This window comes from Schistocerca cancellata, chromosome 5, assembly GCF_023864275.1.
Source record: "Schistocerca cancellata isolate TAMUIC-IGC-003103 chromosome 5, iqSchCanc2.1, whole genome shotgun sequence".
In the NCBI taxonomy this organism is placed as follows: Eukaryota; Metazoa; Arthropoda; class Insecta; order Orthoptera; family Acrididae; genus Schistocerca; species Schistocerca cancellata.
Window position 1 is genome coordinate 284,885,421 of NC_064630.1, and position 27,978 is coordinate 284,913,398.

At 45.6% G+C, this 27,978-nt stretch overlaps 1 protein-coding gene across 3 annotated transcripts in view; it reads left to right on the forward strand.

Annotated features, from left to right (window-relative positions):
* The window catches only part of LOC126187919 (nephrin-like), a 687,362-nt gene that overhangs the window by 528,337 nt on the left and 131,047 nt on the right, over nt 1–27,978 (forward strand). For all 3 annotated transcript variants that reach the window (XM_049929278.1, XM_049929279.1, XM_049929280.1), the window contains exon 4: nt 14,337–14,450. In XM_049929278.1, coding sequence (XP_049785235.1) covers nt 14,337–14,450 — 114 coding nt within the window. The remainder of the gene's footprint in view (nt 1–14,336; nt 14,451–27,978) is intronic.

The window sequence follows — 27,978 nt, forward strand, 5'->3', positions numbered from 1 at the left end:
GTCCGAATCGATCTCAAACGGCACGTTCCATCGTATATTTCTATCGGCGGCTGCCGTGCGGTGGTCATTTACGACGGACAACCTCGAACATGTTCCGGTTGTGGCAAAGAAGGCTACGTCCGTAATGAATGCCTGCAACACCGCATCACACAACTCAGGCCCAACGATACGAACACCGACAGAACCACGACCACCCTTCCAGTTACCTATGCGGCGACACTGCACGTCCAGCCCACACAACACGCCGTTCATGAGCGTCTCTCTGGTCCGATACACCCGGAGGCGTCCCAGCACCTTGACACCGGCGATGCCGCCCGTGAACGTGTCCAACAGCCGGACACACCCACGCAAGAAGATCACAAGGATACCAATGAGAGTGTTCTGGAGAATGACGACCGCATCATAGCACCCGCGGCTTTTGTACCGGAACGACGTGAATCTCTTTCTTCTTCAGACACCGACACTCATTGCCGAAAGCAGAAGTCGCCCAAACGACGAAAAAAACGCCCAAGACATCAGAATCGGCCATTGAGCCCCCTCCGCAGGACGAAGAGATGGCACATCACTCTGACGGAGAACACGACAACACTTTCTCCTCTGCCACGGAGGCGCGTCATCCACAAGACGGTGAACCGTCTAAAAGAGATCGTACGCGAGCCCCGCGCCCAGAAGCCATGGAACGTAGCGCGCCTGTTGTCACCGACGCAATTGAGCCGACTCGGCCAGCGCTGCCACCTCTCGCCGGTGTCAAACCTGTCGGACATTTTTCATGGGCGGGTGACACAGATTTCCCACCTCCACCTGATGCGGAAATGAGATCTGTTCCTCCGTTAGACCAACACTAAAATGGGGGAAGTTTCTACGGCGGCTCCTGCGACTTCTATGAACTTCCAGCATCCACCACAACAATCTTCACCAGTTACGAACCTATCGGCAGCACGGATCTCCCATCAGGCGTACCGAATAGTTACTATCAATACTAATAATATCGGCTCCCACGCTAAACTTCAACTGCTCCGTGACACGCTAAGAGCAGCGGACATCGACATCGCCCTGTTACAAGAACTGAGGACAGAAACTTGGACTGGGTGTTATGGATATGAGACGTACGCCGCCCCTGCAGCTGTGGAACACACAGGCACAGCTATCCTCCTCCGAGAAGGGATTGCAGTTTCCGATGTCGCATACCTCCCAACAGCGCGAGGGGTGGCCATAACAGTTGAAGGACTCAAAATCATACATCTCTACGCCCCATCGGGCACTGATAAACGGAGGGATCGCTCCCAGTTCTACGCAGAAGATATCACGCCTTTATTCCTCGGCCGATACGATCATCTCATCGTAGGTGGAGATTTCAACTGTGTTCTCGAGCGCACAGACCAATACCCCCATTTCATCACATGTCCGGAACTTCGCTTCCTCGTCCGCCGCCTTCGTCTCCTCGACACTTGGCGAGTGGTACATGGCGACCGCCCGGGGTATACACACATCACGAGCCACTCCGCCAGCCGACTTGATAGAATATACATCTCTAACGCTCTAAAATCAGTTCTCCTCGACGCGGAACGTTGGCCGTCTGCCTTTTCGGATCATGACATCTAAATCTGTACCATGAACCTACGTCGACAATCTATATGGTGCAGTGCAGGACCTTGGAAACTCAATGTCGCGCTACTGCGGGACCCTGAATGTCGACAACAGGTCACCGACACGTGGCACACCTGTGTTCAACGCATTATGCGTTACGAGACCAAACTGCAGTTGTGGTTGCTGTGCGCCAAACCGGCCATCCGACGCACATTGACACACTATGGCAGAACCAAAGCCAGGTGGAATCACCATAAAACTGATTTCTACTATAGCGCTCTACGTGAACTCATGGATCAACCTCCATCCCCGGATCGTCTAAAAGAAGCTCAACGCATCAAGGCAAAGATTTTAACCTTGACCAGATGCCGTCTAGAGGGAGATATTGTACGAGCACGCAGCCAAGATAGGATTAACGGTGAAGAACCTTCTATGCATCATATTATTCAAAATGTTCGTCGACGCCGACAGGCTTTAATGACAACTTTAGACTTTCCTGATGGACGACGGCTGACTTCGCAAGCTACCATTGCGGATGCATTCAAAACGCACTATAGACTTTTCTATCAAGAAGTACCTGCCGGTGCAGAGGCCATTGCTGAGGTTGCCCAGGAGACACTTGGTACTCTAAACGCAGCAGCTGCGACCCTCCTGACTTCAGAAGTGACCACCGACGACGTCCAAGGCGCTGTGGCCCAAGGGTCTCTGAATCGATCTCCCGGCCCGGATGGTTTACCTCTCGAATTTTACAGAACCTTCCAAGTTCGATGATGCCACGATGGAGGGACATGTACTGGGAACTTTTGTCCGGCGCGGCGAACCCGCCACCAATGTTCATGGAAGGCTTACTTGTACCAGTCCCGAAACCCGCAGGAGGAACACGACAGTTATCGGCCGATCACGTTACTCAATTCCGACTTTAAGATTTTCACACGCCTTCTAGCAGTGCGACTCAAACATGTCTTACGAGACATTGTTTCCCACGAACAAACATCTTTAGGCGGCGATCATAATATACGGACAGCCCTCAGTGAATATCGAGATGTGATCGCTGTGGCAACACACTCGCGACTGCCAGGCGCTTTAATCTCCATCGACTTCAAACAAGCGTTTGACCGCATCAATCATGCATTCCTCAACGCAGTGATGGACCGAATGGCAATTCCCCCGACGTTCACGCAAGTGATTATGCGGCTCCTTCGTGGAGCAACGTCCAGACTTCTCGTCAACGGCAGACTTACAGAACCCATACGGATTGAACGCTCAGTACGGCAGGATTGCCCTTTGTCGACGGTGCTTTATGCCATTGCGATGGAACCACTCATTTGCGGATTACGGCGACGTTTGACAGGTATTCCACTCCGGGATCATATGTTCCGCTGCGGAGCTTCCGCGGACGATTTGGCCCTCGTCGTACTTTCAGCGGCCGACGTACAAGCCGCAATGCAGTGGATTACCCGTTACAGTGCAGGGGCAGGGAGCGCTATGAACGTGGTAAAATCATGCGCCATGAAGATCGGCCGCTGCCTTCCCGCAGACAGCGTAGTCCCATTTCAACTGGTGGACACCCTTCGTTGTCTCGGGTTGGTGTACACGCGAGACATTCGCCGCACCTCGGCGATCAATTTTCGGGCGCTGCTGCAACGCATCCGGGCCAACATACAAAATCACATACTACGCCCGCTGAATATGTGCCAGAGAGTCACCTTCGTCAATACCCATCTGGCAGCCCGAATACCCCACATAGCGCAGATTCTGCCCATCACTGCGACAATGGCGGCCAGATTACAGGCGACTTTCGGCTATTTCATTTGTTCTGGACACATCTTCAAAGTCCAGTATGAAGCTCTCACCTTACCGAAGCGGGATGGTGGCCTCGATCTGGTTAATGTGAGAGCCAGGACTACGGCACTTTACAACAATACTATGCTCCGGTTATGGAAAAGCCAAATTGCTAGTTTTACTGGAATGTTGACCACCGAGCTCGCACCTGTTTCGAGACGCCCACCGACGTCTTTGGCACACATCCCACCTCCGATGCCACATATCGGCCGTTTCTTTTTGGAGTGCGGCTACGTATGCACCGAGCTCCCCAGGACCAGGAAGACGGCCACCCGCGACATCTACCGCCTTCTCAGAAAGTCTCCACCCCGCAACCCCGTCGAAACACGTCACCCCCAGGGTTCATGGCCTACAGTTTGGAAAACGATCCACCAACCATATCACACCACTGACACCACCTCTATGTGGTACCTTATCGTCAACGGCAAGTATACTACAAGACAGAAACTGCATCGCATCGCACTGGTGGACTCACCCCTGTGCCTCAAGTGCAATGTCGAAGATACAGATTTACGTCGTTTTGAGTGTGGGCCAGCAGCAGCTGTCTGGACCCTCGTACAGAAGATTGTGGCTTTCTACCTCCGAGTACCACCACATCACGTTTGTCCTACCATGATGATCTATCCCGACACGACCTACTTTCCATCGGCTAAGTGGCACGCCATCACATGGATCAGTGGCATGGCTGTCAACTACCTCTTCCGGGACGACATCGTCGATTCGGCGGACTTTTGGACACGCCTCCAAGTACATCACCACACCCTTCGCCGACATCGACACTATCGGGCCACTTTCGCGAACTGTTTGCAGAGTATTTTCACCAACCCGCCTCAAAGCTGGAATCTCAACGAACCGTGCCAGCCAAGACTGGAAGATCCCACGTTCCCCTTCAATGGTCAATGACAGAATGCATTTTGTCCTGATGGCGCGCCAAAGTGGAGCATGGTGCGGAAAGTATTCCTATTTTATTTCACTTCTCTTTTCTCCTCCTCTTCTAAGTTTTTTTTTCTCCTTACACATGTTTATCCTTTTCACACACAGCTCTCTATCTGCAGCCTATTTGTTTTTCTTTCTGCTGTGCTCCCAAACAAAAAAAAAAGGTTGCCGCTAATGGTGAGGCTGTATACACATTTATGTTAACAAAAAAATAAAAATAATAAAAATTAAAAAGGAATAAAAAAGAAGGCCGTTGCGGAAATATAGCTACCTTTTATGGTTTCCGTTTTCAAAGGATATTGTGTTATTTTATGAAGAACGTCGTCTTTTATTTTCATACTCAAGAGGTTTCTATTTGTTTTCTTATAAGCTGCAAAAAAAAAAGGGAAAAAAGTTGCTAGAGCACTTGCCCGCGAAAGGAAAAAGCCCCGAGTTCGAGTCTCGGTCCGGCACACAGTTTTAATCTGCCAGGAAATTTCATATCAGTGCACACTCCGCTGCAGAGTGAAAATCTCATTCATTCCAGGAGTGTTTTCCGACAAGATAACGCTCGGCCACATACCGCTCTTGTAACCCAACATACTCTACAGAGTATCGACATGTCGCCTTAGCCTGCTCAACCACTAGATCTGTCTCGAATGAGCATGTATGGGACATCATCGACATGCAAGTTTGCAGACTTGCATTTAACACTCTTTATACCAGTTATCAATCTACCAGCATTTTACTTTTGCAGTGGCTCATCTCGCGCTTACATTAACCTGCGGCCTTGGAATTTTAATCGCTAAAATATGTTACCTAGACAAATGTATTTCTAAAATTTCCATCCTCTACATTAATCATTTTTTGGTGTTACGAATTTTTTCCAGTCAATGTAGTTCGATATTCCTAACCCCCTATTCAAGTGAATTACTTTCCATAATAATCGTTGTTGGGACTGTTCAAACAAACAAGTTTCGAAAACATTTGGGTACTGATTCACATGTACACAAATAGAATAAATTCCTATCAAGTTGGCTTTCATCTGCCTGATAAGTATTCTGTTCCGTATGTGTACAGTGTATAGTGTCGTATACATTTTTCCAATGTCCTTATCTTGCAGCATTAATACCAAGGGTGTACACTGAAATTTTACCGGGGAAGGAGTAAAACTGCAAAACTGCAATTTTGGAAATAAATGACTTGATCATTTTCTAGATGTGTCATGCCGCAAGATCTAAATTTTGTAGCTAACACAAATTGAATATTCAAGAAGTTTAGCGGAATCACGAGAAATCACTTAGAGAAGTGTACGAGAATTCAGTAATGAATAAAAACTCTGTACTTCAGATTCCAAGAGGTGGGGAGAGGGTAGAAAGGACACCTATGAGTAATACCACTGTATTTACCCTTTACTGTGGCCTTAATTATGAGGTGTCATCATTTCGGCTTTTGAGACGACAGAGTGTGAAACTAAATTGTCAAACGAGTAGCCGAACTGAGAGACAGTGGAATCTTATGACCTAAGGCAAACATTGTGAGTTAGGGAGGTACTCTATAAAAGTACACTGTTGCACTTCGAAGAAAAACATGCAAAAACAACAAGCAATACAACGTAATGCTGAAAGTGAAGCAAAGTATGTCTGTTTAACCTTTGATACTTATTCTGAATTGTAGGCTATTCACTTGCTATCGATATTTTTTTAAGTATGTTCTAGTGCCATGTTGTGGGTTAAGGTATTTTATTTGACATTTCGGAATTATTCTCCTTTCAGACATGTAGAGTAAATATTTTTTATTTGAAGAAGGAAGTCGCCTCCTTTGATTCTGAGGTGTCTTTACTACAGAGAATACATTAGTTGTCGCACTAATGAAAATGGGCACACATCTGTCTTCGTGAGACAGGAGTGGTAAGATCTTATTGGAACGATGCCGATCACTAAGATAGTTATATAATCGAATCCTCGTTTTAAGTCGGCTTCGGGGCTATTCAACAACTGGCGAATATACAGACAGTGGGGTCAGTAGTTCGTATCCTTATGATACTTACTGCAAAGTAAGGTTGGGCCAACAACTTGTTAAGATGGTTGTTATGTTTCGCTGCTGTTGAAATATGTCAATAGAAAATCAACCAGGCCAAAACATAAGTAAATCAAAGTAATGAACTGATGAAAAATATTTACAACCCAAGAAATATGTAAATAACGATTATAGTATGTAAGAAAAATGTTATGTATAATTTATTTAAGTTCTTTGCATATCGATGGTGACAGTGAACTATCCGCACCAAACTACTTGTTGGCGGGAGAACTTGCGCATTGATACATAGAGAGGGCGGCGAGAACGGCGCAGCATTGTCGATAGAACACTCTTGAGTCAACCTTTGTGCAGTGAAGTGGTGTGTAGAGACAGAGCGGTGTGCAGAATATTATAATTATATCATCGGTAATTATTAATGAATTATTAAAAATCGACGTCAGGAAGACATCAAAGGTATTTAAGCGCTAATTGCATACTGTAAGTTCTTTGTTACATTTTTAATCTGTTTTATGTAAACGAACCCCAAACTAAAGTTTTATAAATTGAATCTTAATAAAGAGTTCAAAATTTATAATCTGTCATTTTCAGACTAGATCAGTTTATCTCAGTCAATTTCGTATAATTTTACATTGCACCCGGTAACCACAAGATTTAACTTTTGTTGAGTTTTCTCAATTTTTTTATTTAACAATGACATTTAATTTAGCACCAGTAACTTCAATCTAAAAAGCAAATGAACAGTATGTACAGTTTTAGCTCACGTAGTTGATATTCTAGTAAATAACTGCCAACCCAAATAATTATCAACAATATATCAGAGTGAGTATATTCATACATGCAGTCAGATGACGTTATACAGAGGCGACCCAGTAAAATAAAAGGTAAGGAAAATATACACTCCTGGAAATTGAAATAAGAGCACCGTGAATTCATTGTCCCAGGAAGGGGAAACTTTATTGACACATTCCTGGGGTCAGATACATCACATGATCACACTGACAGAACCACAGGCACATAGACACAGGCAACAGAGCATGCACAATGTCGGCACTAGTACAGTGTATATCCACCTTTCGCAGCAATGCAGGCTGCTATTCTCCCATGGAGACGATCGTAGAGATGCTGGATGTAGTCCTGTGGAACGGCTTGCCATGCCATTTCCACCTGGCGCCTCAGTTGGACCAGCGTTCGTGCTGGACGTGCAGACCGCGTGAGACGACGCTTCATCCAGTCCCAAACATGCTCAATGGGGGACAGATCCGGAGATCTTGCTGGCCAGGGTAGTTGACTTACACCTTCTAGAGCACGTTGGGTGGCACGGGATACATGCGGACGTGCATTGTCCTGTTGGAACAGCAAGTTCCCTTGCCGGTCTAGGAATGGTAGAACGATGGGTTCGATGACGGTTTGGATGTACCGTGCACTATTCAGTGTCCCCTCGACGATCACCAGTGGTGTACGGCCAGTGTAGGAGATCGCTCCCCACACCATGATGCCGGGTGTTGGCCCTGTGTGCCTCGGTCGTATGCAGTCCTGATTGTGGCGCTCACCTGCACGGCGCCAAACACGCATACGACCATCATTGGCACCAAGGCAGAAGCGACTCTCATCGCTGAAGACGACACGTCTCCATTCTTCCCTCCATTCACGCCTGTCGCGACACCACTGGAGGCGGGCTGCACGATGTTGGGGCGTGAGCAGAAGACGGCCTAACGGTGTGCGGGACCGTAGCCCAGCTTCATGGAGACGGTTGCGAATGGTCCTCGGCGATACCCCAGGAGCAACAGTGTCCCTAATTTGCTGGGAAGTGGCGGTGCGGTCCCCTACGGCACTGCGTAGGATCCTACGGTCTTGGCGTGCATCCGTGCGTCGCTGCGGTCCGGTCCCAGGTCGACGGGCACGTGCACCTTCCGCCGACCACTGGCGACAACATCGATGTACTGTGGAGACCTCACGCCCCACGTGTTGAGCAATTCGGCGGTACGTCCACCCGGCCTCCCGCATACCCACTATACGCCCTCGCTCAAAGTCCGTCAACTGCACATACGGTTCACGTCCACGCTGTCGCGGCATGGTACCAGTGTTAAAGACTGCGATGGAGCTCCGTATGCCACGGCAAACTGGCTGACACTGACGGCGGCGGTGCACAAATGCTGCGCAGCTAGCGCCATTCGACGGCCAACACCGCGGATCCTGCGTGCGTGTGATCATTGCTTGTACAGCCCTCTCGCAGTGTCCGGAGCAAGTATGGTGGGTCTGACACACCGGTGTCAATGTGTTCTTTTTTCCATTTCCAGGAGTGTATATGTATGTTTTCAGGTTTACTGCATAGACAACCAGTACTAAGGGCCACGGCGAAAGCTTATGTACCCGGCCAATATGGACGAGCGGTTCTACGCGCTTCAGTCTGGAACCGCGCGACCGCTACGGTCGCAGGTTCGAATCCAGTCTCGGGCATGAATGTGTGTGATGTCCTTAGGTTAGTTAGGCTTAAGTAGTTCTAAGTTCTAAGGGACTGATGACCTGAGTTGTTAAGTCCCATAATGCTCAAAGCCATTTGAGCCATTTAGGCTTATGTGTTCACGTCGAAATAATCGTCTTTTGATCAGTCACATTAATATGGTTACCAACAAAGGCACAAGGCGTACAGCACTGTGTACGCTAAAGACTATAAGATCAGACACGTTGTCAAAAGCAAGTCCCGAGAGGAAAGCTGCAAGGCACAAAAAATTCTATTCTCTTTCTCTCTTTCGTTAGACGGAAAGTAAGGTAAATTATTTTATTCTACACGCGAAGGTTATCGTCTAAACGCATTAAGTTCAATCATTATTTCTTTTATTTATTCGACGGGAAGGTTTCACTGTTAATGAACATTATGCATGAATTTTAATGTATGATGTGCTTCCAACAGAAATGAAGAGAATACAGAGTTGAGGGAACAGATAAATGTGCACTTCTTACGCCACCGGACTAGCTGTCGCAATGGCGTTTGAAGAAAGTGGGATACTAACCACAAAGAGGTGACTGTTTTTAAAATTTTTTGAAGGAGCATCATCCCTCCTCAGCGACATGGTACGCGATAGGAAGGCCAAAAACTGACATGTTTTCCAACCTTAAAGATACAGGCTCGCACGTTTCAGCTTTGGTGCTAAAAGTTTATTTCGCGTTACTTCACAAATGACACTGTAATTATGCAACGCTTTTTTTCTAAAAAGCGTTTGTGACAGACAGTAAAAAGTTAGTTCCCTACAATATTTTCATACTAAACACATTATGGACACTTCACTGCTACAGAGATCATCAAGAAAGCGCGCCCCTTTAAGTGTACCTCTTTCTACCAGAGTTAAAGTGGTCTTGTTAGGTCTCAATTCGGGCCTCATAAACAAGTAATAAAATTTCACCACTTTTGGCCCAAGCACAGTGGAAGCTCATAAGCTTTCTGTGCGACGTATAAATTTCAAGGGATATTATTATGTATCGCAAACTTCCTGCTTGGTGTTGCAAATTTTTTCTGTCAGTGTATTTTCTGCTCGGAGAAAACAGTTGTGGAGGAATTTGGGTCAGTTTTCTGACGATGGCGTTTTTCGTAGATAAAAAGATAGCCTGTTGACTCTCAATTGGATAGAAAGCGGGCAGATTACATTTTGGAGGCGACACTACGAATTGTTATGTCAGCTGAAACGATATTACTATCGACTGAGCGAATCTGCTTAGTCAAGCGACAAGAGTTTGATAGGCGTCTGGATTTTATCATATTTTCTTTCGCAACTATAAATGCCAGCGAAAACTAATAACAGAGGTTCGATGCGGGAAATTAAATCCATCATTTGCTGAAGGCGAGGAAAGTGTGTTAGCGCCGTCGTCACGCCTGCTGTGACGAGAGAGGAATGGCAGACGCTACGCTGTTTACGGCTGTTTGGCGGTAAGTGTCAGATTTCCATAGCAAACGGGTACTACGAGCTGGTGATCACCGCCCTTTGCCCGTCCCCTAATTGCAGGGTCTGCACTTTCTCGTTAGCTTGCTAATTAGCTGAAAGCTCCGCAGGCGGATGTTCCACAGCGTTCTCGTTTATAGAGGTATTAACGCTTCCGCTCCACTACTCGTGCTTGAATGTCGAACCACTCTTCTTCGACAGCAGAATAAACTGAAACGTGTTGCTTGGAAGCGGATGTACGTCGTCTGTGCTGCCTGTCGCCTACTTTGCGTTAGACCAAACACGTGAACATTTATTACTAACATAATAGAGAAACATAATATAAGAAACACGAAGTTGTTCAGAATTCTATGAAATGTGAAGACAACATCTTACCAAGTCGCAGAAATAATAACAGAGAACAGCAGAGAAGGACAAGTACTATTTTAAGATCTACATAATGAGAGCTCGCAGCTTATCGCTACTGCTGCTTTATTGCAGGGGGCGTTCAATAAGTAATGTAAAACATGCTTTTATGAAAACAGGTTGATTTCATTCAGAATTCCAATCATGGTATTACTCCCCACTCTTTCGGCTACAAAACTCTGTTTTCTTTTTTTCTTTTTTTCAAAATAATCTTCGTTCAATGTGACGCCTTACGCCACCTTACTGGCAGGATCTTTAGGTCCGCATGGTTCCACTCTACTCGTCGACGCCGGAGCCAATGTCTTGAGGCGTGAATAACCTCCCCGTCGACCACGTGCTGCTTACTGCGGAGAGCATACTTCATTGGGGCGAACAGATGGAAGTCGGAAGGTACGAGGTTTGGGCTATAGTGTTGTCGAAACAGAAGAATCCAACAAAGTTTTGTGCCCTTCTCTCGGGTACGCAGATTTGTGTGAGGTCTCGTGTTGCCATGGAGGAGAATTTCGTTTGCATTTTTGTAGCCACGAACTCGCTGAAGTCGTTTTTCCAGTTTCCTGTGTATGTGTGTGCTTGTGTGTGTGTGGGGAGGGGGGGGGGAGGGGGGCGGCGGTACGGGGGAGATCGGCCAGGTTAGCGCCACCTTGTTGCGATGGTGACAGAAGCCTGGCCCAACAACTTACTGTGCTTTTGTTCACTGTCAGATCTCCGTAGACATTCTGCAATCGCCTATGAATATCTGGGATGCTCTCGTTTTCCGTCAAAAGAAACTCGTTACAGCTCTCTGCTTGGAACACACCTTAGCTACATACGCCATTTTGATGATTAATTATATTGGTGGCACCTAACGGAACTTCAGAAACTAGGGGCTGCAGTGTGAATATTCCACGATGCCACATAACACATTCTGCACTTTTCAACCGAAACTGGCCGAGTAAAAAGGTATTGCATTACATACTGAACGCTACTCGTAGAATACCGAAGGAATTATGGAAAGAATAAATCTAAAAATCGGTAATATTGTAAGGTGAATACGTACCATCGTTACTAGTCACAGAAGTAAAAACATCTATATAACGTTATCGGGAATGAACATTTTCCATAGCACGGAATCTCAGTAAATAGATAAAGTAAGAAGAAGACTAATGAAGAGTAGTAGCAACAAAACACCGTAATTAGGAATAATACAGTACTAGTGAAATAATTGTGTACGTTGGGTGCACGAGTACACAAACAAGCTGAAATAACAGAAACATCAGAAGCAGACTGAAATATCAGCAGAAGGCTGTCTTTATCAAATTCAACTCTGCTGGTTTGAAATACTACGAGGAAATTCAGGGAGGGTTTTGAAAGGCCGATATTCTGTCCATGGAGAAAAGTAACTGAAACTTTTTATATATTATTTTTAAATCTTTTAGACAGCAACACCTTAAAAAGTCTTTAAATTTGAAGGGATTGTCTATCTATTAAAATCATAAATCTTACGTCGCATATGGAGAATATGATGTACACGACTTTGTTAAGTCGCATATGGTGAATGTGATGAACACGACGTTCCTAAGTTGTCAGTATGATAACGCACATCGAGTTATTCAAAGATGTTTTGAGTGAAGGTTAATGAGACGACCAGTAGAAGTAAATGGCCAAAGTACTGTCTCGTAAGCATATTTCAGAGTTCAGCTGGGGCTGAAATAACTTTTTCTAAGTTCTTTGATAGAACATCCCCAGTGTAGAAGTGTCTAATTTAACACAGTTTTATGGTAGATGACTTGCTATATTGTCGGTATTAACCATATGTACTGAAGCGTAGAATATCTTATGTGCTTAAGAGACATTTGAGAAACAAAATACAGTCCTGTATCCAAGTATATACACTGACAGAATAGAATGAAAGAGGAGATTAGTGTTTAACGTCCCGTCGACCACGAGGTCGTCAGACAGGACACAAGCTCGGAATAGAGAAGGATCGAGAAGGAAATCGGTGGTGCCTTTTGAAAGGAACCATCCGGGCATTTGCCTGAAGCGATTCTGGGAAATCACGAAAAAGCTAAATCTGGATGGCCGCACGCGATTTGAACTGCCGTCCTCCTGAATGGGAGTCCAGCGTGCTAACCGTTGCGCCACATCGCTCAGTACAGAACTGAATATTTCTGTCATGAATGTTACAAATTGTGACATTCGGAAAGATTATCTTAACATCAAAAATCTAAGTGAGCAATCCATATATCAGCAGATCTCAAGAATTCGTTTTTGTCGCTGCCAGAAGAGCAAGTGACTGATCCTTATTCCGCCATATAACAGTTCCACCGAGATCGTCATATGCCAACTCTTGGCTAGTTTCACATATGTTGCATTATTTGGCCATAAGCTCCTGGACAAAAGGAGGAGGGGGCAAAAACTGACATTCTTAATTCTGCGAATTGTGGCTTATTTTCACCTTGTGTTATGTGCTTGGTACGGTTTATGTGACACTTTCGATCTTACCGTGTTTTACGAGAAACATCCTGTCGGATTAATACTGTGTGACGAGCCGGGTTTCGGACCTGGGACCTACCGGCTGAGCTACCCGTGTTCATCTGCGTAACTTGCAGGACCAGCTCCTGGCTTCGAGTCCCGGCAAGCAAATTTACTCTCCCAGAGGGTTCACATCAACATACACTTCGCTGCAGAGTGAAATATCTTGTCCCGGAATTTTTCTCTAGGCTATGGCTAAGCCATGTCTCTGGAATATCATTTCTTCCTGGAGCGCTAGTCGTGCAAGTTTCGCAGGAGATCTTCTGTGAAACTTGGAAGGTAGGAAATGAGCCACTGGCGGAAGTAGAACTCTGAGAAAGGATCGTGAGTAGTGCTTCGATAGCTCAGTAGGTAAAGCACTTGCCCACTAAGGTGAAGGTCCATGTTTAGGTCCCAGCAGGGCACACAGTTTTAATCTGCCAGAAAGTTTCTTGTCAGCACAAACTTCGTTCTAGATGAAAGAAATCATTCTGTGCCCTACATTATATGTCCCCACTGCCTCTCCCACCACCTCACTTACCCCTCACAATGTAATATCGTTTTAAACTAAAGTTCACAGACATTTATAGCACTTAAAGATTTTATATCGTTTTTCCCTGGCAATGCTTGTGTTCCGTGAATCTGTTAATAAAAATTCTGCTCGTCTGTTTAGTGCCGTCTGAGCTACAGGCAGCAGAGTCAATGCCACCTTCCTGTCTCTACGTTCCAATGGATCTCTTCTGCGTATCTTACTGGCTTAGCATTCCATGGAGAAAGGATAAAATTGAGGAAACTCTTAGGCACATTGTAAGGATTGACTCCAGAATGGGTCTTGCAGTGCGCAACGGAGTGAATGCATTCTTTTTAACCGGTACTGGAACCCAGACGCTAGCATTTGTGTTATGGTAAGGTTTTCTGGAGGTGCAGAAAACATAATCGTTTAAATAAAGCGTTCTGTTGATATTTTCCTTTTATACATTTCGTCCAAAACACCGACAAACATTTATTGCTTTTAACTAAGCGATAATACTGTGCTGAGTGTGTTGCGTTATTTCTTGTGAATTATAGGTGACTTATATTTTCTTCAATAAGTATTCATTATGTTCTTGTGTGTTGTTGCAGTACCACCTGAGAAGCTCGTAATCATGGAAGAGAGAGGTTCCAACATCCCTCACTACATCCTAGGGCCGTACAACGAGGGGTCCAGCGTGAACATCACGTGTATCGCCACCGGAGGTAAGTACCGTGTCCAAGCCTCTGCTTGATTCCGTAGTGATCGTGTTCCCACTCGCCTCCGGTTACAGATGTACTCATTAGTGGATAAATTTACCTGCATATTCTCGCTGCCTTTTACTTTTTATGGACTCACATCTCTGCACTAACTTCCTTCATGCAAGTTTCTCAAAATTATCCTCACATGCAACAGCCTAATCATCATTTTCTTCGACGTTGGCGCGACATACTTTACACACTTTTGAGGGGAAAATTATGTATAAACCTTTTTAAATCCTCACACGACTATATTCATTTGGTTTTCCATTGCTTCCCTGTTTCGAATAAAGAGACGTAATGGTTCGTTAAAAACTTTACTGATGATTTACACTCTCCCCTTCATCGCTCCTTTAATGTACAAATCAGTCTGTGCGGTCTCAGCAACTAGCCAGATTCTAACGGAATATCAGAAAAAGTATGACCTGTCCAGCTAATTACCAGATCATGTTAAAAAAACCTCCTCATTTCGTAGAGCCTTTACTCCCTTAATAGTGTCACGGAATGGAACATGTTTTACAGAATTTCTCTTAAAGGATGTCCACAAAATGCAGGTTTTGTTGTGTATGGTTTGGCAATTATGTTTTAGCGCAATACCACATGCTCGAAAAGCTGTTACAAATTTCATTTTCTGTTATTGTGGTATGTTACTTTTTATGCGATGAACAGGCAAAATGAAAATCAATTCGGAAGTTTATGGACGTTAAACAACCTTACAGATTATAAAAAAAGAAAAAATAAACACCTAATTATTCGATTGAATTTTCTCATTTTGCAATCAGTCTAATAGTTAAAAACCATATATGGACATGGCCTGTGACACAACGGTAGTTTACGTTTTAAATATTTTAGCGACGACCAACCTTTTATAATGTGCTATTTTTATCCACTTGAATTCTTGTGCCTGCGGTCAACATAAAATTGTTTACAACAAAAGATTCTAAGACCTGAAACTGGTTGTCTTAAATAAAGAAATAATTCAAGCAATCTAGGCTACTGGACAGCTTTTAACACTTCCTTATTAATCAGGTTGAGTAGTGGATCCGGATCCATGTTTCTGTCATAAATGTAGAAGACTGTAAACGAGCTTTCAGCGTGCATGCCAAATTGTGACAAGGTAGATATAGATGGTATAGAGCCACGAAGCACCAAGTTTAGAGAATAGTTTGAGCCCAGCAGTAATGGCTCAAAAGAGATATTCATTTTGTTAAAAGTATATTCAAGCAGCAAATGCTCTGGGATAGAGCAAAGATATGCTTACAGGTGTAAAACCTCTTTCTCTGGCGCCAAAGCGTGTGACGTTTGGAACTAATGGCGACGATGCACTGAAATTGTGAACCTTTGAATAACGTAGCTCTGAAAGGCAGGTAATTAAGTCAGTGCGACACACATTTAAAACTTGAGAAAAAGCTGCATCGCAGTGAACATGGTAGAAGATTTTATTGTTTTATCTTGTGTATCTGGTTGAGAGTATGCTGAATCCAGATTTTCAACCTCCAAAACCCTCTTTTTGTGGCCAAAAAACCAAGAAATTTTCGCACTTTTTTCAGGTTTTCGTCTATTACTCGAAAACCATACATCCTAATGAAAATGTTACCCGTGCCACAACGAAAGAGCACTAAAATAATTTATTTAAACTTAAAAATTGGTGCAGCCGTTTGGCTGCAATCAATTGTCGAAGTTGGTTCAATTTTAACGATTTGTCTAAAAAGTCGACTCTATCGCCTGTAACTCAAAGACGGTTACTCCAAATGAAAAATGTCAAGTTATCAAACTTGTAGAGCATGAAATTTTATGTTACAAAAGCTAGTACTTTTTCACTTTTAGGCACTATTAAGCGTTCATACACTCGAAACTCAAAGTTATTCCTTTTTGTTGTTCTTCTTTTAAGTCAAAGATAGTCAATGAAACGAAATTTCCAGTTGGAAGACTGCTCTCTAATGAGAGCATATGTGTTCTCTACGTATATCTATCTAATTTTCTTCATTCATGTGCGTTTTTAATCGTTTTCATCGTTGTCTTAAATGGTAAGAGTGGGTTGCTAAAATGAAAAGCAAGTAAATGGTAACGGCCAATATATACACTCCTGGAAATTGAAATAAGAACACCGTGAATTCATTGTCCCAGGAAGGGGAAACTTTATTGACACATTCCTGGGGTCAGATACATCACATGATCACACTGACAGAACCACAGGCACATAGACACAGGCAACAGAGCATGCACAATGTCGGCACTAGTACAGTGTATATCCACCTTTCGCAGCAATGCAGGCTGCTATTCTCCCATGGAGACGATCGTAGAGATGCTGGATGTAGTCCTGTGGAACGGCTTGCCATGCCATTTCCACCTGGCGCCTCAGTTGGACCAGCGTTCGTGCTGGACGTGCAGACCGCGTGAGACGACGCTTCATCCAGTCCCAAACATGCTCAATGGGGGACAGATCCGGAGATCTTGCTGGCCAGGGTAGTTGACTTACACCTTCTAGAGCACGTTGGGTGGCACGGAATACATGCGGACGTGCATTGTCCTGTTGGAACAGCAAGTTCCCTTGCCGGTCTAGGAATGGTAGAACGATGGGTTCGATGACGGTTTGGATGTACCGTGCACTATTCAGTGTCCCCTCGACGATCACCAGTGGTGTACGGCCAGTGTAGGAGATCGCTCCCCACACCATGATGCCGGGTGTTGGCCCTGTGTGCCTCGGTCGTATGCAGTCCTGATTGTGGCGCTCACCTGCACGGCGCCAAACACGCATACGACCATCATTGGCACCAAGGCAGAAGCGACTCTCATCGCTGAAGACGACACGTCTCCATTCTTCCCTCCATTCACGCCTGTCGCGACACCACTGGAGGCGGGCTGCACGATGTTGGGGCGTGAGCGGAAGACGGCCTAACGGTGTGCGGGACCGTAGCTCAGCTTCATGGAGACGGTTGCGAATGGTCCTCGCCGATACCCCAGGAGCAACAGTGTCCCTAATTTGCTGGGAAGTGGCGGTGCGGTCCCCTACGGCACTGCGTAGGATCCTACGGTCTTGGCGTGCATCCGTGCGTCGCTGCGGTCCGGTCCCAGGTCGACGGGCACGTGCACCTTCCGCCGACCACTGGCGACAACATCGATGTACGGTGGAGACCTCACGCCCCACGTGTTGAGCAATTCGGCGGTACGTCCACCCGGCCTCCCGCATGCCCACTATACGCCCTCGCTCAAAGTCCGTCAACTGCACATACGGTTCACGTCCACGCTGTCGCGGCATGGTACCAGTGTTAAAGACTGCGATGGAGTTCCGTATGCCACGGCAAACTGGCTGACACTGACGGCGGCGGTGCACAAATGCTGCGCAGCTAGCGCCATTCGACGGCCAACACCGCGGTTCCTGGTGTGTCCGCTGTGCCGTGCGTGTGATCATTGCTTGTACAGCCCTCTCGCAGTGTCCGGAGCAAGTATGGTGGGTATGACACACCGGTGTCAATGTGTTCTTTTTCCATTTCCAGGAGTGTATTTACGTAAGGGTAATATAAAATTTGTACAAATGATCAGTTAAAAGGGCATCAACATTAAAAAACAATTTAATTATCAGAGATTCACATTTTATTATATTTCAGTTCCATCGTGGTCGTTTGGGAGACTGCGACAGGTCCCGATCCAGCATTCGCTATTGAGGATCCATAGCGGCACCTTCAACAACTTCCTTCTCCTGGAAGGTACCTTCTATCTCTTCCTCATCCTTGTCGATTCCAGTTTCTGGAGCGTTCTCGCTAGATAAGACACGTCGAGGAGCAAGTCAGTCCAGATTTGCGACATCCACATATTGTTGTGCATCGTTTTGAATTCGTATGAAATCATTTTCAGTAGCTTGTGTGGTGCCTCATCTTTCGTAATTGTCACGGGAAACAAATCTGTTAAGTTTTTCTTCCAGCCCCAGTGGCATGGATCAGTTTTCTGACGCAACCAAGAATGCACTTGGTGGTGGGATAGCAATGGGTGCCACCTTGCTGCTTCCGATGTTAGCGGTAGTCTTTCATGTTTGAAAGATTTTCTCGGGGCAGACTGTACGACAAGCTCGTACCTGATCTGATCCAAAGACGAGCAGTTGGAATTCCTATGCAGTGCTAACATCGGCTGTTTTCTTGCCTGTGCTATTAAGCTTGAGAGACTGAGATTTCAACAAATTCAACAGCTTCCACTTTGAGGTGTGGCTGTTGGTCTGTCAGGTTTATTAATTTCCCTTTTTCTTGGCCAAGAAAAGAGGATGTGGTATCACACCCCGTGAAGGTATGGCTGAAAAGGACATACGCAGGATCGAAATTAAATGAACTGCTGGAGTACCACAGTCCCACTGATTTCGCTCTTCCCGGTTTATGGAAGTACAGGTTGTTGTAGTAGTTTTTTCGACCCGTTAGGTGAATAGCCACACCTATATCCTCGCTTACTATTGCCACACTGCCAGACTCAGCAACTTGGAAATAACTGTTTCCACAATTAATGAATCGACATCTTCTTTTGCCTGTAGCACTTGAATATGTCCATCCTCAAATTTTCTCAAGAGCATGAAAATCAAGTGGTTCTTGTTGCACTCATTTACGAGAAACTTTCCCTTTGCGATTGCAGCATTTGAATCTTCATCGAAAATGAGGTGTGATGAATAATGTGGTGTCTTTAAACAACGAGATCATTCAGGCTTTGGTCTCCTTTGAGAAGCATCACTTGGGTAGGTAAAAATTCAGAAGTGGAACGTCTTCTCTCCCAATCAATGTTCTTGTCAGACACCATAACTGTGTATGGACAGATTGCCATGATTTCTTCCATGGAAAGTATTCAACCCGTCAGTGGTGAAAAAGTTGAAATCGGCTTTATCAGAGATGAGCCGAATGAATCTTTCACCGGTTGTGTTAGGATGCTCAGGTCGTACAGCCGAGGACGTCTCCAACAGAGAAGCTTCCATAACCGGAGCTGCGATCCCATTTGCAGTAAGAGCGTCAACAACAAGTCTTGATCCGAATCTTTTGTACATGAATGTACCGAGCCCAATCGATAGTGAAGAGAGACGTGACCGTGCCCCTACTGCAGGAAGGAAGATTGGTGAACAGAACAAAGGGAAAAAAGAAGGAAAGACAGATAGCCGTTCCATCCGACTGTTTATTGCTTCTCGTCAGCGATAAACGTAGATTAAGGGTCTTAGCCAAGCGGACTGGAGTCTCAGATATCTGATCCTAATAGCTGAGACGGTACAGATCTCGAATATTAACATCAACGTGGAACTTCGCTACAGGTGTGACATCTCCTTAGTTCGCAGCCGTACACTGCACGAGTTCGTTATTTCAGCTAATTTTCACTTTATATTAGACAACAGAAGTGAATGAGAGATCTTGATGAGGCACGGAGCGAAATGAATTTTACCAAAGTAAGTTCTGCTCTGTTGTAACCGACCAACATGTAGTCTTATGTCTGGTGAAACGACATGGCTTTTACAGTCGGCCTCGGCCGTTCAGAATTGAGTGTACTCTTCACATCGACCGTTACGCCAAACGCGACGAAATTAAAAAATAGCCTAATAATACTGCGTCTCGAATGAAAGAAGATATTAAAGACAGTCACTAAAGACGGAAGAACATGCTCGGATTGGTTGTTAAATCTCGAAAAACATAAAACGTATGAAAAGAAGCCATATACCAGTTTTTAAATGACGTATAAAATTGAAATACTACAAAAGAAGTCACTCCTCCTCTAAATGTCTGAAACGTTGGATATAGTGTTTTCGATACCGCGTTTCAGGATACTTGTGAGTGAATTACCGATTTTCGTAAATGGAGCGTTATTTAAGGATTGGTGTACATTCTCTTAAACAGCTTTATCTTTTGCTGTTAATACATTTGTATTACGGTAACAACGAAGATTTTCCGTTTATAATGGCCTTGAGTTCATAAAAAAGTTATAGTCTGACATCGAGAAGTATAACCAGGGTAACCAGAAACGTCTTACAATACTCAGATAGAAAAATTCCCTAGAAAACAACATAGTGCTAAGCACTGTGCGTGCAATGTATGCAAGCAACTAAAACTCGATTTAACTAACAACACAGACGTGGTTTATTTCAAAAGAAGTGTCAGAACTTGAAACTGAGGTACATTTGAATCCGAACAACAAGTTTACTCTCGCAGATGCGTCATCTTTCACGAAGTTTCTTTCATACGATAGCGATGAAAGCACTTCAAGACGATATTTCAAGATAATCCGTTAAGCATCTACACTCCTGGAAATTGAAATAAGAACACCGTGAATTCATTGTCCCAGGAAGGGGAAACTTTATTGACACATTCCTGGGGTCAGATACATCACATGATCACACTGACAGAACCACAGGCACATAGACACAGGCAACAGAGCATGCACAATGTCAGCACTAGTACAGTGTATATCCACCTTTCGCAGCAATGCAGGCTGCTATTCTCCCATGGAGACGATCGTAGAGATGCTGGATGTAGTCCTGTGGAACGGCTTGCCATGCCATTTCCACCTGGCGCCTCAGTTGGACCAGCGTTCGTGCTGGACGTGCAGACCGCGTGAGACGACGCTTCATCGAGTCCCAAACATGCTCAACGGAGGACAGATCCGGAGATCTTGCTGGCCAGGGTAGTTGACTTACACCTTCTAGAGTACGTTGGGTGGCACGGGGTACATGCGGACGTGCATTGTCCTGTTGGAACAGCAAGTTCCCTTGCCGGTCTAGGAATGGTAGAACGATGGGTTCGATGACGGTTTGGATGTACCGTGCACTATTCAGTGTCCCCTCGACGATCACCAGTGGTGTACGGCCAGTGTAGGAGATCGCTCCCCACACCATGATGCCGGGTGTTGGCCCTGTGTGCCTCGGTCGTATGCAGTCCTGATTGTGGCGCTCACCTGCACGGCGCCAAACACGCATACGACCATCATTGGCACCAAGGCAGAAGCGACTCTCATCGCTGAAGACGACACGTCTCCATTCGTCCCTCCATTCACGCCTGTCGCGACACCACTGGAGGCGGGCTGTACGATGTTGGGGCGTGAGCGCAAGACGGCCTAACGGTGTGCGGGACCGTAGCCCAGCTTCATGGAGACGGTTGCGAATGGTCCTCGCCGATACCCCAGGAGCAACAGTGTCCCTAATTTGCTGGGAAGTGGCGGTGCGGTCCCCTACGGCACTGCGTAGGATCCTACGGTCTTGGCGTGCATCCGTGCGTCGCTGCGGTCCGGTCCCAGGTCGACGTGCACGTGCACCTTCCGCCGACCACTGGCGGCAACATCGATGTACTGTGGAGACCTCACGCCCCACGTGTTGAGCAATTCGGCGGTACGTCCACCCGGCCTCCCGCACGCCCACTATACGCCCTCGCTCAAAGTCCGTCAACTGCACATACGGTTCACGTCCACGCTGTCGCGGCATGCTACCAGTGTTAAAGACTGCGATGGAGCTCCGTATGCCACGGCAAACTGGCTGACACTGACGGCGGCGGTGCACAAATGCTGCGCAGCTAGCGCCATTCGACGGCCAACACCGCGGTTCCTGGTGTGTCCGCTGTGCCGTGCGTGTGATCATTGCTTGTACAGCCCTCTCGCAGTGTCCGGAGCAAGTATGGTGGGTCTGACACACCGTTGTCAATGTGTTCTTTTTTCCATTTCCAGGAGTGTATTATGACGCGTGTGACCGATGGCGTTTAAAATTATTTGAATTCGGTGACTAGCAATGTCACTGCGTTCTTTCCATTCGTGTATACGCTGGCACGAAGTATGAAACATGCTGCGACTTCTGGATGAGGACTGCGCCATTAACATTAACTGATAGAAGAACACAATACGAATATGTAGCTCTCTGTGGCAACATTATCAAGATGTAAATGTGAAAAAGGCCATTGTACTCGATACAGCTCACAACAGCTTTATTTGCAACATTCTACGCTATAAGACAGCAGCAGCATTCCTACCACAGCCTGTAAGGTTTCGTATCCTTCTTATGTACCCTCAGCTCACAAATATTTAGTATAAGTCATATGGTCAGGAAGAATATGGTGCTGAAATGAAATACTGTTCTTTTCAGACACAGTTATTGCAAATCCAATACTTGAATTCCCAGAATTAGTATACAGATCAAATAAAAAAAATCTAAATAAAACACACAGTGACAGATGATGCTAATGGCTGGCGAAGTTGTTAAAGTGGGAGGGAGTCATACTAGAATTATGCCTCCATCAAGGTAACAGCAACAACGCTTTCTGGTTATATGTGAGGAATAGACCGAGATTGTGAATCGATAGTCGAACGTCAGTATGACAGGTTGGTTGAAACTCAGGGCTTCAGGTCAGGTGTACTCGCTGCAATGGCACTGAGACCTAGGACAAAGATTGCTGATACTCCCAGGCTGCCGCTATGCTCATCACTGAACTGCCCGATGGGTGATGCGGAGACTGGCCGTAGGTAACGAACTACAAAGACCACGGCCGGCGTGCTCTCGCGCCGAGATGTGCAGAGAATCACAGCCGGCGGGCCGAAAAATACCAAGACTGTCCTCTCCGGTGGCTCTCCGCCGATTTTTCGAGCGGACAGGGTACCTCGGCCGAACGGCCTAGACTGTCTTTACGGTGGACATGCACCAAATGCCTCCAAAGACTCTCCTCTCTTCCCACCTCGACACGAAATCCTTGTGGAGTCCCCAAAAACTGTCCCCTCCAATGTCCAAGCTGCCCACTCAAATTGTGCCAATGCCGTACTTACAACACCGCGCCAAAACTCCCGGCTAGACGCAGCATAGCGGTATTCCTCCGATGAGAAAGTTTGCTGCCAAAAATCTATGCTCTCCGCCGCTGAACTTTGCGCCAGAGAAACGCGCATGCATTCCACTCCTGTGGCAGACATTGCAGTCATTCCTGGAACAAATCATAAAGCTTAGCGCCCGTCTGTCATTCTCACGCTTGAGGTGGAGAACACGCCTGCGGAATGCAGGCTGCTGGCCATTGTCCTGCTGAAAACTGGGCCGCCCCCGTGGGCCGACTCCATAGCGAGATGTCACCGCCTGCGCTCACAAGCAAAGTGGTCACACTTTTGTAGAAACCCGGATGATTTCCTGCAAGAAAAGAAATGTGTTCAAATGTATGTGAAATCTTACGGGACTTAACTGCTAGGTCCCTAAGCCTACACACTACTTAACCTAAATTACAAACACACACATCCATGCCAGAGGGAGGACTCGAACCTCCGCCGGGATCAGCCGCACATCCACGATTACAGCGCTTAGACCGCTCGGCTAATCCCGCACGGCTTTCCTGGAAGAGCCTGCAGCTGTTTCTTTGATTTCTGCCGCCCTGGTCACGTCTTGTCAACGTTCTAATTATACCTCTTATGCTTCAGTGCGTGGTTACCGACTAAGATGGATGTATCAAGTGCCCTGGGGTGACTGCCCTGGGGCTACATAATTCAAGTGCCCATTTATATATAAGCTGACGATTTTCTCAGCATGGCTTCCCCCCCCCCCCACTTCTTTCCACTTCTTTTATTTCTGAAACTCACACAGCTCATTTAGCCAGATGCTTCATTTTCCTAATTAATTAAGATAAAATATAGCGATCAGACATTACAAGTATCAGAGGGGGTTTTCATTTATGCAATACAGTAAATGCTCCTCCTTCCAGGGGAACCAAACGTCGTATTTCTCATCTTGGTCTACCTATTTTTCTTCGTTCTTGGTTTCGTGGAGTGAGAACTAACGGCGGCTGCACTCAGTGTGCGATAAACGGTGCTTATAGGGAGAGAGAGAGAGAGAGAGAGAGAGAGAGAGAGAGAGGGAGAGAGAGAGAGAGAGAGAGAGAGAGAGAGCGACAGAGCGATCTCCTTGCACGCGTATTGAGACGTGGGGTGTTCACAGCTCTCTCATACATCAACAAAAACGGGGTCAGACCCTTATCCTTGCGGGGACCAAGCTCTTTAGGCTCACCTCGAGTAATACGCGCTCCCATGGCGCGGACACATCACAGCAACGAAGAGGGGGATAAGAAAAACCAGAGGCAGACTGCTTTAGTGGCGTCGTCACCCACATTGCCACGAAACAAAATACCAACCATACTGACTATCAGCGAAAAACGATGAAGTCTAGCCCTTTGGGCGCATCTTGAATAATATGCGCATTCCTGGCGCAGACACGACCGAAGACACCCACGAAAATTACAGAACAACGCCTCAGTGGCGTGGCAAACGCAACAACACAACAGCAACACAACGCTGTTAGCGGGAAGACCACCAAGTCATGGAACCTGAGCAGTTTGGAACGCGGGATATGGATCAGGGCAACAAATTCCTTCACATACCACGCAACATGGTTTAATTCACTTTCTGAATCATCTCTCCAAAAAAGTAACAACTATGACGTCTGGTTCTGATTTCTGCAACCTTTTTTTCTGTATACAATGGACAACATAGCCACAATTCACAAGTACAGCGCTGAATTTTGTGCACTGATCAAATCTACAATTTATTAATGACACAAATACACACTATCATTCATAATGTTGCTCTAAGGAGAAATCTCGAAAAAAAAAGTTTTCTTTATCCCATACAAGCTTGTTGAACAATAATGTACGCTACAACATTTTTCAAACTATTTGTCAACCAGACAGCAAGAAATTCCATCTTTCACTTTCTCCCTTATTCTATAAAATGTTTTGTGTGGCTAACAAAGTGGACGTTGATCGACTTCTTATATTTTAATGTTTAAAGTTCTACAGCTCCATGGCGGGCAATTCTTTCGATGCGTACTGGTCCACTGTAGACAGTAAAGCATTTGTGACATAGGTGCTTTAGTTCGTTGGAGAGTCGAAACGCTTAAAGCAAAACTTTTTATCCAGTGAAAAGTTCTCACTCTCGGGCTTTCCTGACAGAGTGTTCCTTCCTTCTCCTTCCTGCAACCGGTAGCTTGCACAGTGCGTCCTCTACTATCTTCTTGTGCTGTTCTCGAGTTCTTGGGAGGAAGTCAACGATTTCTCGTAGCAGGTCCTTGGGCTGATGATTCTTAAGTATAGTAACAAGGGACATCATAGTTGTTCCATGAGGTACCTCGTTAATAATATCTTAAAAATCATACAGGAAGATATCCAACATCGTATGCTGTTTTGAGAAATATGTCCGACATAGATTGCCCAATTACTTCTTCACGCGTTCCGCCGGGTCTAAGCGCAGATGATTTGATGATATATACGTAGATCGGCTCGATCCGATGTCTCTTACGCATCGCCTGCCACGTTTTGGATCGATATTTGGCCCGTTGTCGTAAATTTTTCTGTCCACTTGCTCTACAGGTGGTAGGAATCCTTTTCTTAAAGCCCTCGCCACCGACAGTCACGTTGCCCTTTTCAGAGGAGTAAGTGTGACATACTTCGATGTCAGTACGACGGCTATCATAATGTAGCAGAATTATCGTCGGGTCTTCGGGAGGGGCCCGATCAAGTCCGTCGCGGCTAACAGTTTCAATTTTTTTTGGCATTATCATATACAACAGGGATCGCAACCTCACCGTAGTGTGCGTTGTCTTCTAACAAGACTTACACATAGACAATACCTTTCTTATCCTTGTTTCTGTGCTGTTAAAGCAGCTTAGAGTCCGCAGCTCTAGGTGACACTTTCTTGGCCCAAAATGGCCACAGCTGAGACGCCTAGGCCGAATAACTTTGTTTATTAGCTCCTCCAGTATATATAGTCACCTAACCGATACCTCAGTGTTGCTGCACTGGAACAGAACTCCCTTCCTCAAATGGTAAAACCTCCGAACAGAGGCTTGACTATTGTCCTTCCACTTTCTTTTCAATGCAACCAACGCAGGGTCTCTGTGCTTAATATCTTTCATGCTATTGAAAACATAGTTCTCAAAAGCAACGTTCCGCAAATAGTGTATACCAAAATGGTTCCTTTTGGGTCACCACTACAATTTTCAAAAATGCCAATAGGCGATCTTCTCACTGCAAAATTAGCCCACGGGAAGTTGGCCAGGTGGATTCTCGTCCTCCAGGATTTCGGCTTTACGATCATGCACGTACTGGCCGAAAGCAACTTAATTCCGGGTGCGCTATCTCCATACACCAATTGCTTCCATTCTAGCAACACGAACGCTCCTTTTTGCTTCCGTTGTGATGTGGTTTGCTTCTCCTGCTTGCGTCTTGCACGTAACTACCTCTCCTAACACACCCTTGATACTTTGTGCTAAACTATCTTCGAATTCTGCACTCGCTCTTTTTGTTTCTTCCACTTCTCTGCACCTTTCTTCTGCTTATCTTCTCAAATGATGGAAAATACTGTTCGTTGCAATGCGGCTTTCATTATTTGCTCACAGAGATGGGACCGCAACTTCTTTCGTCAGCCACTGACGGGTCTCTACTGTGACCTACTATATCGTCGTGAAATGTCACCCTCACGTACTTCCTGTCGGCTGCTGAGTCCCCTAAACCTGATACGGAACCGTGCCTATTAGCAGCCTCTGAATTTGTTTGTTCCGGAGAAAGAGCTACCACCTCTATATACTCTGTTCTCTAAGTTAAGGGAGCACGCTACTTCGCGCTTTGCATTAACGAGCCTCGCCCTGCTCCTAGTTCTCAGTCATACGTCAAGAAAAGCATATCAAAACACGAATGTACGGTTAACATATTTCCTCTAAATGCCTTCGCTAGTCAAATGCACAAGCACATCACGAAAATAACCCTCCAAACATTCACAACGCCATTCAAATCCAATAATAAAAGAAGACACGTGATGTAGAAACCACAAAACACAAAAATAAGAAACACAATAAATTATACACCTGGGAAGAGAGTACAAATATTATTGCGTACCGCACCAGCAGCTTAAGACTATCACGAGTCTAATTTGTTCACAATCTCTTTCTCATATGAAATGTTAAAAAGCAAGTGCTTCATACCTGACTGTATATCGGTAAGATCCTGGCAGGCGTCGACAATTTGTGAGGTTTCCTACCCTTATTACGTACCCACACGTCACAAAAATTGATTGTAATTAAAATGGTCAGGATGTATAGGGGATTGAAATGGAATATTTATCTTTCCAGACATAGATTATTACAAAGCCAACACTTGCATTCCCAGAATTAGCAAACAGATCTAATCACAAAAAAATGCGAAATAAAATATACAGTGACAGATGATGTTGATGGCTGGCAAAGCTACTAAAGGGGAGTGGCTCAAGCTACAATGACGCCTCCAAGGTAATAGCAACAACGCTTTGTGGCTATATGTGAAGCAGTGACTGAGATTATCAATCACTAGATGAACGTCAGTACGACATAGGTTGTTTGAAGTACAGGGCTGCAGGTCAGATGTACTCTCTGCAGTGAAGACTAAGTCCTCAGACAAGGATTACTAACAAGCCCAGGCTGCAGATACGATCACCAACGAACTGCTCAGGGGCCATGTGGAGTCTGGTCGTAGGTGTGCTAGTAAAAAGGCCGCGACTAGCGTAC